Source organism: Lampetra fluviatilis, chromosome 3 (assembly GCF_964198595.1).
Source record: "Lampetra fluviatilis chromosome 3, kcLamFluv1.1, whole genome shotgun sequence".
Lineage (NCBI taxonomy): Eukaryota > Metazoa > Chordata > Hyperoartia > Petromyzontiformes > Petromyzontidae > Lampetra > Lampetra fluviatilis.
In genome coordinates this window covers 24,543,436-24,561,141 of record NC_136277.1, presented here as the reverse complement: position 1 = coordinate 24,561,141, position 17,706 = coordinate 24,543,436, and the positions used below count along the sequence as shown (strand labels likewise).

At 43.1% G+C, this 17,706-nt stretch overlaps 1 protein-coding gene across 2 annotated transcripts; it reads right to left on the bottom strand.

The window, feature by feature from the left end:
* Nucleotides 1-23: 23 nt before the first annotated feature.
* On the bottom strand, nucleotides 24-14,654 carry LOC144955482 (sphingosine 1-phosphate receptor 1-like). Of its 2 annotated transcripts, none has more exons than XM_078885695.1 (2): nucleotides 14,519-14,654; nucleotides 24-6,760 (listed from the first exon to the last, which is right to left on the bottom strand). In XM_078885695.1, the coding sequence occupies exon 2, from the start codon at nucleotides 4,779-4,781 to the stop codon at nucleotides 3,189-3,191; it is 1,593 nt and encodes a 530-aa protein (XP_078741821.1). In that variant the 5' UTR covers nucleotides 4,782-6,760; nucleotides 14,519-14,654; the 3' UTR covers nucleotides 24-3,188. The 2 variants fall into 2 exon arrangements, with proteins under 2 accessions (XP_078741821.1, XP_078741814.1); XM_078885688.1 differs by having other exon boundaries at nucleotides 14,523-14,654.
* Between the last annotated feature and the right edge of the window lie 3,052 nt (nucleotides 14,655-17,706).

Below are 17,706 nucleotides of genomic sequence, written 5' to 3'. Positions count from 1 at the left end.
TCAGTGAGCTGTATACATTAACACTGACAGGTGTGGGTGGTGTTGCAGTGCCTTGATTTATTTTGCCGGACATTGTGAACGACGCAAATTGAGGAGGGTGGTGTGTGGGTGGAGGGTGGTGTCACATTGTCACCGTTCGTGTCACAATCTTTACCTGCGACCATTTATTTAAGCACAACAGATAAATTGAGTTATAAACACAACAGACAAATAATCTAATGGACACCGCAACGTCATGTGTAATGTAATATTTTTTAAAAACGCATGTCTGTGTCTCCCTGCTCAAATAAATAGGGGGCCGTTCTCATCAGTCAACAGTCCCAGGCCAGTTGTGGAGATTCTACATTATTATGGCAAGGAACACTCTTTCCATAGGATTCTAAATGATAATGATGACGATGATGCACTTTAAACCCTCAGGATTAGCATCTCATTTCAAAATGTGTTTCAGCAAGGTGGCAGCGATACATCAGTTCAATGCAGTTTACAAAATGAGCAGACAATGAATATTGCACCAAAGGAACACATTTTGGACAATGTAAATATTAAATTAAAACAAAACATTTTTATAAATTTTCCAAGTAAAAAAAGGTAATTTTAAACTTTATAGTAAGGTGTAATTATATTAAGTGCACAATGTATTTATGTGATGCAATAGATATATTTGACTCTTGTAATAACAAGGTTTTTAATATTCTTTGGGTCTTTCGGGAAAGTCACGTTGATAGGTTCAAATAACGACCGCTTGTGTTGCGATCGAAACGTCGTAGTTTTTTGTTATTTTACTTGAATCAGTCTACGTGACTTTACCGAAAGACCCAAAGAATATGAATTCCTGCAGTCACGAAAGCTTTAAGTCAAGGTTTTTAATTTCTCCTTAAGAACATGAGCTAATTCAAAAGGTATCATAGTGAGATCTAACGGAGTTTCTCAGTAAGAGAAAGCTCTGCAGCCCAAAACAAACTCAGCTAATGTAGTCTTGAGCATGAGAGACATCGCAGACCTCAGATCCTGGGAAGAAACTAGACAGGTGAATTTAGAGCTACGAAGGCAGCTTCCCGTGTTTCCCTTCAAGGGTAAATACTAAGGAGTGGACCAAATCACCCGCAATGCGTCTGATCTCATTAGATCTCAGAAGCTAAGCAGGTTTGAGCTCGGATAGTGTTTGGATGGGTAACTGTCATGCATACCAGGCTGTGTGGGGCTGTGGACAGCAAAGAGCAAGTGGAATTTTCCCAAATAACCCCCACAGCATGCCTTCAATCTGCAGTAGCTTGATAAGAGGCCTGTACATGTGCATGTCCGCTTAGCAATGTAGTTTTCTACAACTTTCTTCATTTATCCAGAACAGATTTTCACAGTTTGCAATGCTGTTCTCGAACGAGGCACTGAAATACAAACTATTTTGCACTGTTACATATTGGAAGCAGATGAGTGACCACAGACAAACCCAACACCTTTAAAATGTACTCGACCACTTATGAACAATGTTTCCTTGACTCACCATGCAGTTCATGACAGGATAATACAAATTTTGCTAAATTTAAATACTACAAACTGAAAATGAACAAAATACAAAAAAATTAACAAACATCAGCCCCCAACAATTAATTTAAAGTTAACTTAATGTGTTTTTTTTTCAATATCCACATTTTGCTGTAATTACCAGCTCGTCAAGAGATGAACACATTAACATCGGGAACTCTTGTTGTGTGCAGTGTCGGGGAACGGCTCCGGAAGATGACGTCCCAGATCCACTTTACTACGAGTCTTGCCTTCATACAGCCTCTCAAAACAACACTGGATAGTGACTTTTCAAGTGCCTGAAAGAGTAGTTCACCGCATGTCAGTTATCCGATGTGTGTAGGAATTGTAACCTATAACATGGACTTGATACAATTAAAAACCAAGCGAACAAACTTTAATTATGATCATGGATTTTTCTTTGTGCAGTCAGTGGTGACCGGGTTGAGTCAGAGGGAGATGAACCTTGAATTTGGCATTTATTGAACCCCCCCCCCCCCCCCGATCAAGCCCAGAGCTTTTGTCTTTTACCCAGGACCTTGTCTTTGTTGCACCCTTTTCGTCCTAATACAACGCAAATAATACAACTCACTTGGAGAAATATATGGGTCCAGGACCTCTGCATTGCCATGTTAGTATTTCAGACATGACCATTATGAACTTATGAGAAACATAAGCCCTGCGGCAGGATTCTTAATCTTGCACTCTCAGGTCCTCATCAATGTCTGCTTGTGGTGTCTTTGATGCGAAAATGATCAACCTTATTATAGCCATTGTGAACCTCCAGATAGAGAGCTCTAGACACGTCCAGTCCCAAGGATTTGACTATAAATCTAGGAACTCAGGGATGCTGGAATACAGTCGTGACTCTAAATGCCATTATTAACCTCCATGGAGAGGGATGGACACCAAGCCACAGCATTAAATAAAATAAAATGTATTTTTTCCTGCAATTATATTCCACTAATACTGTTGCTATCATGCATGAGATGACAAAATGTATCTTCGGCACTCGCAGCGTGCAGTGCACCACTCTGTTGGAGAACTGGCCAGGAAAGTGTCATACCAGAACGACTTCTCAAGTCACTTCATTCTGTCTTTTTGTCTGCACTGGAGGGCACCTTTTGCCATACGAACATTTCATTTTCTTAGTGGTAAAATAGCTCAAATTTGCCGGGTGGCTCAGCAGCACGGTGAGCGGCTCACAATCTCAAGGTTGCGAGTTCAAATCCTGGTTGGGAATTGATTCGGCCTATCAACCTATCTGGGATTGATCAAATGAGTACCACTTTGTGGTAAATCAAGTCATTCTATGGACTCAGCCCTGCCATAGGAATGTGGAATTTCCACCACTGGCTCAGGACTGTAAACAAGATGTGAGCACCGCCTCAATTGACCATTTGAGCAAGAAATCATGTTGGCTTGACTTTACAGTTTTAACACGAGTCATTTTTTTCAATAATTGCTTACAATTTGTTTACACTTGAGAACCTAGTTATAATCATGGGTGGCTGATACTTGGATCCAAACCCAGGATCTCAGCAGTATTGGCTCATTTCCCTGACGTGACAGCACCCTGAGCCACCCAGCCACCTCCTACCCCAGGGCTCTAATCTCAGCACCTCAGCAATGCCAGCTAACTTGTGTCCGACATGGCTCTTCATTTAAGAGCAGCTCATAGCCTCGGTGGCGGCGGTGGGTCTGACAGACTCTGGCGCCGGCGACGGCGCTCGCCCTGTACTCCGAGTGCTCCTCCTCGAGCTGAACCCGCGCTGCCGGAACAGAATCTTGGCCGCAGCAGCGGCTGGAGCGTGGGCAGCGGCGGCGACCGCCCCGACGCCAGCGTGCGGCGTCGACGCCGTGTCGCTGTCCAGTCCCCAGTGGTGAGGGCTCAGGTGTTGGCTGCTGCGGCGCCGACCCATGGGCAGAGCCACCACATTGGCCACGCAGCAGGCGAGACGGGCGAAGGCGCGGCGCATCTCGCGGCTCGCCAGCGTGTACACGATGGGGTTGGCACCTGAGTTGAGCACGGCGAGCACCAGGCACCAGTCGGTGGCGCGCAGCAGCATGGGACAGCGGCGCGCCTCGCACGCCACGTCGGCAGCGAGGAGCGCGAAGAGCGGAGACCAGCAGGCGATGAAGACACCCACAACAATGGCAACCGTGCGCAGGAGCGCCACCGACCTCTCGGAAGCGGATGAGGCCCTCTGCGAAGCAGGCCTTGGCGTCAGAGATGGAGAGGGACAGCTTGCTCCGGTGTTTACATCCGTTGTGGCCATTCTGGCTGTTTTGGGTGTACCGACCGTTCCGCCTGTTTCGGCCGTTACAGGTGTTGCGGCTGTTCCGCCTGTTCTGGTTGGTCTGGCTGGCTTTGGTGTTCCAGCAGATTCAGCCTTCTTATGACTTACTGGAGAGGTGTTTCTCATGGGGGTTGCTGATCCTGCAGGCAGCTTAAGCTTTGCGCATGAAGACCCCAGCTCGGGAGATGCTCGCCCTGCCAGCGCCTTCCGAGCCGCTGCGGGAGCATCGACGGCAGACGAGCCGGCAGTCGAGGCGGATGGCGCCCGCAGGGATACGCGCCTCCCACTGCGCCGCACAAGGCAATAGATGCGCGCATAGAGCACGGAGTCGGTCGCCAGGATGAGTGAGAAGAGCGCCACGCAGAAGAACAAGTAGGACTTGGCGTACAGCGGCAGGATGGCCGAGCACTCGGGCAGGCGGCCCACACAGTTCCATCCGAGCGACGGCAGAGCCCCCAGCACCAGGGCCGCGGCCCAGCATGCGGCGGCGGCGATGGCAGCTCGGCGGCGCGCCCCGACGCGCCCCCCCGGGGTGAGGCGCATACGCAGCATGGTGGCGTAGCGCTCCACCGCGATGGCCAGCAGGCTGAAGACGGAGGCGCCCAGCGCCACGAACATGGCGCCCTCGCGCGCGAACCACGCAGCGCGGCTCAGCCTCAGCGTGGTGGCTCCCGACAGGCGCACGTTGGCGGCGTACAGCGCCGCCGCCAGCAGGTCGGACAGCGCCAGGTTGAACACGAAGCAGTAGGTGGGCGTGTGCAGCCGGCCATTGCACGCAATGGCAGCCATGACGAGGAGGTTCTCGGCAGCGATGACGCAGCAGACAGCGATGAGGGCCAGCGAGCCGGGCCCCAGCGAGGAGCTGGGCTCCCCGCGGGACCCATGGTCCAGCTTCCCCGTGTAGTTGTAGTGCAGCAAGATGAGCTCGGAGTCCGAGAGAGCCGAGCTGTTGAGCATTTCTACCCCTTAGATTTTATATTGTGTTCCACGTTTGAATTAGACCTTGGGGCACACTGTCAGAGTTTTCAGTAGTGTCAATTGGTATAAAATCAATGAAATTCCAGTAATAGGAAAAAAATAATTCTGGTAAAGCAATGTGTTTTAAGATGTGGTAACAGCGATGCTAGTGGAACTAGTGAGGCGATGCAGAAGTTCGTTTGAAAATCTTGGTGCAGTGGACAAAGGTTCGATGACCCACCAAAATAATGACTGGTAACCAACCACCAGCGTTGAATTGCAGAGTTCTTTAGGGTCCATTAGGGCTTCACCAGGTCTCAGGTATATGAAGGTGCCAATGCATGCAGTAGTTTGTATATAACTGGTAACATTTATGAATTCATGGATAACTGTACAGGTATTATAATTGATGTTTGTTGATGAAAAGTCTAATCGAAACCCATTGTTAAACTAATCATTGTCAGCAACACAGACCTGGGCGGTAAGCGGCTTACATGAAACGTTAAAAAAAGAGCGAGTTGTAATTAGGTTGGACAACAAAGGTGAGCGACGAGTTCCAGAGTCTCGCGGCACATGCAGGGTATAAAGGAGTAGGCAGAGTGCTTTGTGCAAGAAGTAGGGAAACTGAATTCACGTAGGAATGTGAGGAGAGGTGAGAAGCTCAAATACGTTGAGACAGGTGCATTAATGGTGAGATTGTGTAGTTGCACATTAGGACTTTGGATAGTTGTGTGGTCAGGAACGGAAGATCATTTTGGCTAGTTTCCCCTTTTGGAACGTTGAGTTTCTGCTGCAGGTAGCATTTGTTGTCCTTCCCCTGCACCTCAGATGAGCACGGTTGGCTATTTACAGTGAAAAAGAAATTCAATATACATACATCTGAGATACTGTATACTCTTGCCTAGCTTTTCCTCTAGAATACCAAATCGCTGGTGTTAATATATTTTGACAAATCCAATGCCTCTTTGCAAATTGAATTTCTTCAGGAAATGAGTGGGTTCGTATCTCGTTATACTTCTTAACTGCAAGGCCAGCCACTGTCATTGTCGAACCACACAACACTTGACCCACTTTTGGTTTTGCCTTATGGAAAATGGATTTGCTAGTGCTCTTGGCGATAACTTTAGCAAAATAGTAATTTAAAGTTCACCTGACGTGGTTTTGTTTTTACAAAAGGGTGGGAAACCAGCCAGTGGTAAAGAACGTGTTCTTCTATGGCTGTGTAGCATGTGCATTATATACACTGGAATGTGAGCTATTTAAATTGTATTTAAAATGTAAAATAAATACCCTGTCGACCCGCGAGCTTAGGAACCACCTAAACCAAACTATGGAAGGTTTTGGATTATTAGGTTCCAGCAACCTGCTTGCTGTACTGCCATGTACTGGCAGTTGTGTATCTTCAGAATGAGATTCTCACGCCTGTGACACTCTCAGCATGGTCCCAAACTGAGGATTGCAGTTGTGGTTCATCATGGCCAGTTCGGTGAATGGTCCCTGCTGGAATCCTGGCTGGAGTGAGTGATTTTTAAGTGCCAGAATTCAGCAATACTGAAATAGAGCAACGTGGTAAAGATGGAACACTAGAATTCCAGAAATGTTGAAATTGTGATCTGAAATACAGAATATCAGGAACGTTGTAAATCCAGAATATTCATATAACTTGCAATCCAGAAACTCTGGATTTCAAGAATTTTGGGACTTTTCATGGGAATCCAGAAAACAGACTGAAATTATAATTTAAGATTATAAAATGGTTGGACTCTAGAATACTGTGACTTCATAAGACTTGGAAAATGCTCATTTGGAAGACTAGAACTCCTGAACTGTGTAATTGAGTTGATTGTGAATTCTGAAAATTTGGACCGTTAGGAATGTAGAACATTAGAACTCCATACTTGAGGAATTCTACAAAACTGGAATTTCAGTGTATCCGGAATGTTGTACTGACATTGCAGAAGTTGGTCTTCGGACAATTACTGTGGGCGGCAAGAGAAAATATGAAACATGAATTATTGTGAATGGGTGAAAGCTTGAGAATGAAATTGGATAAATGGTAATATATCTTTAATATCCAGTGGCCCCAGTAACAAGGTAACATTGGGTGTCCTGCTGTAACAAGAATGGGGTGATGATCATCTACATTGCTGGCACAGGGCTAACAGTGGAAATTCCACAATGAAATGGTGGTAGTAATTACATACAAAGATCCATCAATTATAATATATGCAAATTTATTATTAAAACAATGATATGCAAGGGTTTTATATATATATGCATTGTGATTGATCAAAATAAACTTTTGTAAACAAGATGTAAAAAAAGCAAAACAACACAATTATGCCATATAAATGAGAAAAATATTGTTTCTTGAAGTGAATTGTGACTCCGAAGCCTTTACAATGTTTTGAATCGCTGGGGGGGGGGGGGGTAGGGGTGGCCCACTCTCTCTGCATTAGACAAAAACCGCTGTTAACTTTTCGTAAAGTGGTGCTTAATTCTTTATCAAATCTGGATGATAGCCGGCGATGATGATGCTGATGATGGGATCTGTCGCTGTCCCCATCCAAGATTGCATCTCGCGACCTTTTGACTGCGTATCGAGCGCTCGGACCGCAATACCATTTTAAATATGGAAACCTTAAGGGCCTAATACTGACTATCAAAACTCAGAAAAAAACAAAAGCAACAATGAAACCTAAAAGTTTTCGTTTTACCAGATTCGTATTTTTGTCAGTGATTTCGTTTTCTGCTTTCTTTCTTTCTTTCAACCGAGGTCTCCCTTACAATCGACTCTCACTTAAAGAAAGTCAACTCAGCCCAAAACAACAAACACACATTTTTGTATTCTTGTAGGTACACATCTAGGCTCTGTGTTGCGGCCTGTCTGACATGAGTTTGGAGATTCACAGATAATGACTTCCATTTGCACCTCCCATAGCACTCGAGTGATATTACGGTTGTGATTCTTGCATTTGAACCCAGAAGCACAGCAGGAGCTTCACTTGAGTGCTCATCTGAAAGTCAATTCAGAGTCTGTAATCTAATTACCAAAGCATCAAAGCCTTTGAGAGGGAGCCGTGGACACATACTAAGTGTGTCGTTACTTGCGAATAGCCGTTTGGTTTTTGGGTTGCACCCTGACCTTTCACCATAAACTTAAAATATTACGTGTTTACACCCACACGCATCTCCACTGTATTTAAAAAGGGGGTTGTATAATGCATGTATTCTGAAATACAATGCTGTAGCCTTAAAGGTTTTAGCCTGAGGAGACCTGGGATTGGGACTCATCAAACCGGTTCTTAAGGTGCGGTATTGTTTTCCGCGTGGCATTGGGATGGTGGGCGAATGCAAGTCAATGTTAATGCGTGGACATTCATCAACCAACTTGCAGTGGATTATAGGCTACTCCTATATAAACTCTGATACATATGCCTATATAATCTGATAAGAGATGTATTCATCTCATCTGATAGAGATCCTATATCTTATCCGTTGTCTCATTCAACACATGCAGACAGATACAAAGTCAGTGGTCTTCCTGCTTAGATGAGTTTGGAGTGTTACTCTTTTCCATTAGCAGCCTCAAAACAGTGGTGGAAATATCAAATAGCATGACCACTACTTACAGTATATACATTCAAATATATACTCAGTCTCATACTCACACAGATAGAGATCCCCCGTATAGCCTTCACAGACTGTCGGGGCAAGTGCTCTTAGAGAGTACCTATTATGGCCGGCACAGCACACGAGGGGGGTGGGTGGCCAGCAACCACACCTGACCGCCTTTGTCTCCCCAGTGGCGATGTTTCCACACTGCACCAGGTACCCGGACTGCCGGGTTCGTAGCGCAGCGCATTAACCGCTACACTACTGCTCCCCTATACTCACACACACACATTTACAGGTACACGCATTTAAAGCTTTCGTGACTGCAGGGATTCATCTTCTTGGTTCTTTCGGTAAAGTCACGTAGAAGGGAAGTAATAAAATAATACAAATAAAACATAATAAAATGAAATAATTCTCACAAAGTGAGAATTATTTCTCACAAAGTGAGAATTATTTCTCACAAAGTGAGAATTATTTCATTTTATTATGTTTTATTTTTATTATTTTATTACTTCCCTTCTACGTGACTTTACCGAAAGAACCAAGAAGAGGTACACGCATGTCCGTGTGCATAAACACTGACATACTGACGTAATTTACATAACAAATCATTAATGCAACTCAAAAAAATTCTGCATGTTACAAACTAGCCTTTAATGAAATAATCTTGAACCCCTCTATTATTGTACAATCTCGGAAGATCAGCAGGTTTCAACATTGTTAAGCGTTGGATGGGAGACCGCGTGGGAATACATCCAGTGTTGTTGACTTAAACGGAGAGGTGGCAAGGATATTTGCTTTACAAAAATGGATTCTTGAATTCAGTTGTTGTCTAGCTTTGCGCATTATGTTCTAAAATGTGTGTGTGCTTTCACTGGGTGCTCCGGTGTACTCCACGTGAAGCCAGACACTCGTGAATGGCATTGGGCAAACATACCAAAGAGTCGAGAGACTCAGTGAGGATTTCCAGCCTTCGTAAAGGGCACTGTTATTAACATTATTTATACCTGCTTGTCAATTTGTCAAACACTGTCCATACACACCGCATGACATATGGCATTCAATACCGCACCTTTGTAGAACCGGTTTTTATGGGTACCAATCCCAGATATCCTTGGGCTAAAAGCCGTAAGGCTACAGCATTGACATTCACTAAGCCTGTATTTTACAAAGCCTCTTTAATTTAATGTGGATGTGGACAAGTGTGGCTTGGTACACGTGACATTTTGGAAGGTTTCTGGCTAAAGGCAGATACAACAAAAGACAAAAACAGCTCTTCTGTATTATATGCTTGGTTCTTTCGGTAAAGTCACGTAGAAGGGAAATATTAAAATAATAAAAATAAAACACTAAAATTCTCACGACGTTTCGACTGCAACACAAGCATCAACATCAGGTGTGAAAACCACAACAAGAGATGTATTGTTTTATTTCATTATTTTATTATTTCCCTTCTACGTGACTTTACCGAAAGAACCAAGAATATGAATCCCTGCAGTCACAAAAGCTTTAAATCGAAATTTAGCTATTCTGTAGTAGCTACGCGTCCAGGCTGTTCGACAAGGGATTCATTCTTCATTAATGACCGTATTGTCCAGATCATGAGATACACTTCTTTCCCCTGTACATGTAGATTAATGCAACGTTGATAGTGTTGATCGTGTGTGTTCTATAATTAATTGGGTAGGTGTGTGCGTGTGGGACCAGATTTGTATAACTTTACTGACACCGGACACAGGTTTGGGGTGGATCTTACATTCCCGGGTGCCTCATAATACCTATAAATCGGTGGACCACAGACTTTAAATGCGCTCACAGATTTACGCGGTGGTGCTCGCGTGCTGGGGTCGGCACCCAAAATAACAAGAAGAGCCATTTTTGTTAGAATTTGGTCCAAAAAAAAACTAAACGTATTTTAAGAGCCCCCAATGCAAGTGATGAATACGACAACAGTGGTCCTTAACAAGTAACGGTCACGAAGCGGTCCTTAAAAAGCCGCATGCGGCTCCGGAGATACACGACCTAAAGCGACTTCACTTTAGGTCGTGTATCTGGGAGCCTCTAAAATCGGGTTTGTGGCTTTGTTGGTTGAAAAATAAATGCTTTCACTTCCAGGCTCTTAATATAGAAGAACAGCTGTTAGGGATTTTCGAGTGTGTTATCCACTTGAGAGTCAACCATGAAGCGTCAGACTTTTACAAAGCCGCCTGCCGTACTTGTTTGGTGAAAATTGTTTTGAATAAAAATAAACGTAAATGGATTGGCACGCAAGTACTGTACCTGTACGGTCCTCATAGTCCTAATAGATTCATTGAATTGTCAGGATTTGGCTCATGGTTCTATTCAAGTCTTTATCTATGTTTGTTTATGCAAATTGCATTCGACACCAATGTGGAACCACAGGCAAGCTGGAAGGCAGCCAGGCGGTGAGCCGGCGACAACAAGCTCCCAAGCTCTGCAGTCTTTATATTAAGATGGACTATATTCAGCCAATTAATGAGTTCATAATAGAGTTTTTTTGGGTTAGATCGCATAAATATCAGTGTGTTGTTAAAACCCGCCACCACCCGACACAGCCAACTAGTAAGGGTTGTCACGTTAACAGAAAATGGCCAATTCGTCACTAGTACAGCACACCGGTGTGTTGGAGAGCCATGCCACAACATTGTAAATGTTGGAGAGCCAAGCCACAACATTTACAATGTGTGCTGTACTAGTGACGAATTGGTATTTTTTGTTTACGTGACAACCCTTACTCGTTGGCTGTGTCGGGTGGTGGCGGTTTTAACGACACATATTTACGCGATCTAACCCAAAAAAACCTCTTATGGATAATATTGGTCGTGAAAGCCTACGTGTTAAACCAATTAATGGATGTTTAACGTGTGGGAGGAAAACCGAATAGTGATATAATTTGATAGTACTGTAGTGTGATTATATAGAGCCCGAGTGGAGAATATTATATTCAACAAATGTCGGCAAAGCATCCATTGTTGTGCTGTACTTCTTTACTCCCTTGTCTATGCTCCATCAATCTGTCACTGACCAGGGTGGTGAAGTATGGTACAATAACCCCCATGGGCCACATGGCATGAGAAGGGCCTTGTCTCGCAGTGGATTGACAAAGGATTGTACACGTGCCTGATTATAATTAATCTACAGAAATGGGAATTTGTAGAATCCAGAGTGGTGTGAACATATATCGGTGTGAATACATTTCTATAATTTACAATGGTGTCAATCGCTATACATGTATTAAATATATACTCGTACGGTATATAAATGTAGTGTTGGGAATCTATATACATTATAGTACCATTAATATATATATTATATGTAATGAAGTGAATACTCTATATACTCTAATCTCTAGTGCAGTATTCATGAATATACGATTGTGCGAATCTTTGAAATCTGCAGTGGTACGAATCTACAGCAGTGTGATTCTGCAGACTATACCACGATATAATCTATAGGGGAATACTACAAAGACGTATGAATCAGAAATAACCGATCCCTACATTCGCTATTTGATTAATTTATCAAAAGCTTAATCGTCGATGACAGTCGAGAACATGTCATAGCAGCTACACAGAAGTGAATTGAAAGTGTAGTTCATACGCTATCCCTTAAAAAACAGATGGGCTTCCTACATATTAATTATGCATCACCTTGCATGTAGCAGTTTGTGTAATGCATTCAATGTTATAACTTTACATATGCATGTGTACAATACTCTGTTGTTATTAAAAAAAAATAATGTCATATTGACTATACAAAAAAATAGTAATTGATCTGTAAATGTTACATTTATATATAAAGCCAAGATTATACTTTTTTTTCAACAAAAAAAGCCACGTTCTGCTTTAGGGTTGTTTTGGGTATCATATTCCGTGTATTCACCGTTCACAGTGGACCACCTGTCCATTGTATACAGCGTGATTGTACACGTGTCTGTAATTGTATATGTGTTTATGTATGTATGTGTGCCTCTGTGTGTGGGCAAACGCACCACCTATTGGGGCGCGGTGGCGCAGTGGTGAGCGCGCTGCGCGACCCGAGTTAGATTTCCACTTATGGATCACACCATTGACGATTGCCTGGACCGGTCCTGGGCCTCCCCGAGGTCGACTCAGCTTTAAATTAGTACCTGATGCAGCGGTGTGTAAACAACGTCAGCACTGGGGAGACAAAGGCGACTGTGCATGATGCTGACCACCCACCCACTCGTGTGCCATGTTCGCCTTCATGGGTGCTCGCTAACAGCTCTTGCCCCAAGAATATGTTAAGGCTATAGGGATGGGGGAATCTTTGTCTTTGTGGGCAATCGCACCTATTGACCCCATGCAGACACTTATATAAACGTATGTACAAGCACACGTAGATACACATATAAGCAAGTATTTACTTACATACACACAACAGAGGCCAAGATCCCATCGATAGCCTTAACGGACTGTTGGGTCAAGTTACGTTAGCTAGCATCTGTTAAGGTCTGTACACATTGCACCAGGGACTCAATGCTGAGTTGTAAACCTATAAACACGCACCTATACACCTACACAAAGACAAAGGTCCCCCATACACTGGACGAGTGCGCATATTCGTCACCGATGTTGACCGTGAATGGGAATCGAACTTGGGTCCCTTGGGTTCGTAGTGTAGTGCGCTAACCACGACACTATCACTTCTAACACGCATACTTACACACGCAATCTACACGCACATATATCTTCAAACTCATACCTGCACACACCTTGTATGCATACACCTACAAAATACACACGCGCCTACAAACACGTGCACGACCACCGATGAGGGTTCTGTGGTCAGCACCACACCCTGCCGCCTTTGTCTCCCCTGTGCGGATGTTTACACTTTGCTATAGGTACTCTTATGTTGTTTTCGGTAAAGTCACGTAGGTAAAAATAAAAATAAATAATAAAAATAATAGCAATAATAATCGAAATAATTAATATTTTATTATATTATTGTATTTCTATTATTTTTATTATTTATTTTTATTTTTACCTACGTGACTTTACCGAAAAAAACTAAGAGTATGAATCCTTGCAGTCACGAAAGTTTCAAATCTAGAATTTGCTAGAGGTATTCATTTAAGGCCGAGTCTTAAACCTACAAACATAACACCTTACAACTACACAAAGACAAGGATCCCCCATATAGCCTGTAACAGTGTTGGGGCAAGTGCTGTTAACGAGGACCTAAGAAGAAGGCCAGCATGGCATATGAGGGCTTGGGTGGGTGAGTGGCCGGGCCGTCTTTGTCCCCCAAGTGACGATGTTTACACACCGTACCAGGTACTCATTTGAGGATGAGTCGGCCTAGGAACGGTTCAAATAATCGTCACCGGTGTTGGACGTGAGCGTAATTCGATACGCCTATACACATACAACTACAAACACCCACACCTCAAAGACACCTACAAACACAGACCTATAAATAATGCACATACTTACACATACACACACACCTATACGTATAGACACCTACACATACCCATCCTCTGTGTAACTTTCAGACTGCTAGCAACACATAATAATGCCGGCACGGAACATGGCATGGGTGTTATGGTCAGCATCACACCTGGCCACCTTTGTCTCCCCAGTGGTGATGTTCACACACCACACCAGGCACTCATTCAAGGCTAAGTCGACCTAGGGGTGGTCCAGAACCAGCTCAGATATCACTCGCCACTGGTGTTAGCCGTGTCTGGATATTGAACTCGGATCACCCGGTTCGTTGCGCATTGCGCGAACCACTGCACCACCACTCCGCCCCCATTCAAAACGCTTAGGTTCACCATATAGAGCCTACAGACACAGACGTACAAAGAAAAACCATCCCCCGTATAGCCTTGACAGACTTTGGGGCAAGTGCTATTAGCGAACACCAATAAAGGCCAGGACAGCCAGCACCACCTTTGTCTCCCTAGTGGCGATGTTTACACACCGCACCAGGTACTCCATTTGAGGCTGAGTCGACCTCGGAGAGGCCCAGGCCGTGAGCGAGAATCGAACTCTGGTCGCCGGGTTTATAGCGCAGCACGCTAACCCCCCCCCACTACCACATATACCTAAATGTACACACAGACTCACTTACTCAAGTTCAGCCAGCATTGCCGATGTCCTCTCTCTTCTGGGATGTGTTGTCCCTGGGACAGCATGCAGGTTAATGAGAAGCCGCTGTTGAAATTCAGCAACCACACCTACCCATCACCATCACCCCCATCAGCATCCCCCATCACCTCCCACTATCACCTCCCTCTCGAAAGCGGTGATGTCATCACGGTGGGTGTGGGGGCAGATGCGCGTGGGTGCAGCGGCACGTAGGAGATCGGTGGGTTCACCTGTGGGGGTGACGTTGAGGGGGTTTACTCGGTGTAGGCGTCAGCTGGAGGTGATGATGACCATGACTACCATCCTCTACCATCCCCCTTCATTACCTGCCGCATAATCACGCCTAATCGCCACCATATTCATCTTCATAATCACCACGACGCACACTAGTTATGTATTACAAATCATACAACGCTCCCACCACCATTACCACAGTAATTCTCCACTTTTCTCCGTTGACCCCAATTAAGATGCAATTCCCCATTTTGTGCAGATAATGAGTTGTGGAATTTTGGATTAATCCTGTGATCAAGAATTCACCGTCGCTCATTTAAAAATGCCACCTGCCTATTCCCTTTAAAACATCAAAGAGCATTTTCTTCAAAGTTCCATCACTAAAGGTTAGTCAAAATGTGAGTGATCTTGGCGATAATTGGAGAATTCTGAAATTGTCGTTTATTTTAAATCTCAAGTTTATCATCAGCATCATCACAAGTGGTAGTAAGAAAACACATCATTACTTTAATTATAATCAGCATTAGCATCATTTGTAATAGTAACAACAGCGGCATCATCATTGTCTTGAATATCGGCAGCAGAGTATTCACCAATAGTAGCTGGTGATGATAATTATATTACTATTATCTATTCGATTGTCATTTTAACCTGGTGAGACTCGATTGAGGCCATATTTTGTGATCAAAATAATCGTTTCGTTTTCCATTTAAAGGTTGGACAAATAACACTACCACTTCAAATAAAAATTGACACGTGTATATTTGCATCAAATATTCGTATAACTTCCTTTTTTTCCCCAAATTTTTTTTATTCTCCTTTTAACAGCCACCACTGGCATTGGGTGAAGTGACTAATGCATTATTTTTAGATTAGCATCCTCCTTTGGGCATCCTTGGAATGCAATCCATCTTACCTAGTTTGTTTAAATTTTAGATGTATTCACTGCAAACTAAATGCATTTATTCAATGGAATATAAACCATGTACACATTTCTATTCTGTTTGTGAGTAAATTTTTATCGATCCTTGTGATTTTCCAAGTGAATTATAAATGGAGACATGGCATTTAATACAAAAAAAATGTGTGACAAACACAGAGGTTGATATCTTACATTTCACCATATGAGATTAGATTGAATCTATGATCGCTTGTTAATATTCATACAAATAGACAGACTTACATATTTTTGTATGCGTTAACTTAGAATGTTGCTTAGCCTATTGGCCTTCCAGACAAAAACTTTGCACTGGGGTTTGTTTAATCATGCACATTTTGCACCGGTTTCAGCCATCTTGGTCCCATAAGTAGAGTCAGAGAGAATGGCATTTGTCTCTTTATAAAATACCCTTGATTCTCATTCGATAATATGTTAGCTCTTGTCATTAATGTCCTTTATTTAAGTAAGTAAGCACTTTAGCCAGATGAGAGGCCACTGATGTTCATTATCTTTTCATTGGCATCCTTTATTTAACCAGGTGAATCCCCTTTGAGATTAATTGTCTCTTGTTATTATCATCCTTTTTAGTTTTAAAGGTCTCTATCAATGATGATGTTATAAATTAATTATAACAATACTTTCATTTTATATAGCATAATTCATGATAATTGCATCCCATAACGCTGTACACTAATTATATATGAGGACCAAATCCCATATACAGCAAATGAAAACCCTACTACCAAGAAAAATAAAAGTAAAAATTGAAATGGCACCAAAACAAAAGGCACAACAACAAAAACGTTATCACAAAAGATAATTTAGTCCATTAGGTCTACACATCCCAGACCACAATCCTGACTTTTCAACCAAGCCAGGAAACCTTTACAGGAGGGGCGGTGGAGTGCCAAAAAACGATGACTAATTTAGACCAATCAGTTATATGTCCAAAATGTGATGACCTAATTTTCAGCGTATGCCTGGATGAATAAAAATGCCTTTAGTTTGCATTTGAATCATATGATGAATAATATGATGCTGAAATTGATTATGCTGCTTCTACTGCTGATGATGATATTAATGATGTTGATTAAGAAAATATGCTATGGGTGAGGACGAGGCTGCTGCTGATGCTAATAATGATGATGAAGAAAATGCTGATGATGATGATCCTGCTGTTGCTGGTGATGATGGTCATGATGATGAAAATGATTATCCTGCTAATGGTGATGGTGGCAATCATAAAGATGACGATAATCGTGGTCGACTCAAGATTGAATTCTTAAAAATGAAATCGCTTTTTTCCCTAAAGTATCATATTACTGGTGTTGTTGAATGCGGATTGGCAATGGGGCATTCATAAATTATTAACCGTGTAACACATATTTATTTCTTTTTCGGAACCAATTAGTAAAATGTCATCAAAATGTCAGTTTAACAGCAGGAGCTAAAATGATTATTTTCAGCTTGGGGAGATTAGGAAGGAGACCCCATTGGGCATGTGTGTGGTGTGTGGACGCATGAGCAGGAGATGAGTGGCTCGGCAGGTTCATAATGACCATGTCAAAGACAAAGAGCCAGCACCATACAAACGTTAGGTTCGAGTCCTGGGTTTTGGTTTGGTGGATCAGTCGGTTCACATTGGCTGAGCTGGCACTATTGAGATATTAGCTTTGAGGTCTGAGTATGTCTCTGTCAGGAAGGGGGTTCATAATGGCCGTGTTGGAGACGTTGAGCTACTACCATCTCTGATGAGTTTCCTATTGGGGAGGATAATTAATTGATGGCTGTATTATACACTAACCGGCACCATTTAGATCTTGGTCTGAATGTTTCCAGCACAGATACAATCCTGCGTTCGAACCCTGGCTCTGATTGTCTTTATATTCAGGTGAAAAATTGCCAACACGCTTCTTATTCAGTAATATTAAACATGTGCGTGGAAAGCATTAGAGCACTGATTTAGGCTCTGCACTATGTTTCTAGGTTTAAT

Coding starts and splice junctions, on each gene's coding strand:
- LOC144955482 (XM_078885695.1), bottom strand. CDS start 4,781: ATGCTCAACAGCTCGGCTCTCTCGGACTCCGAGCTCATCTTGCTGCAC.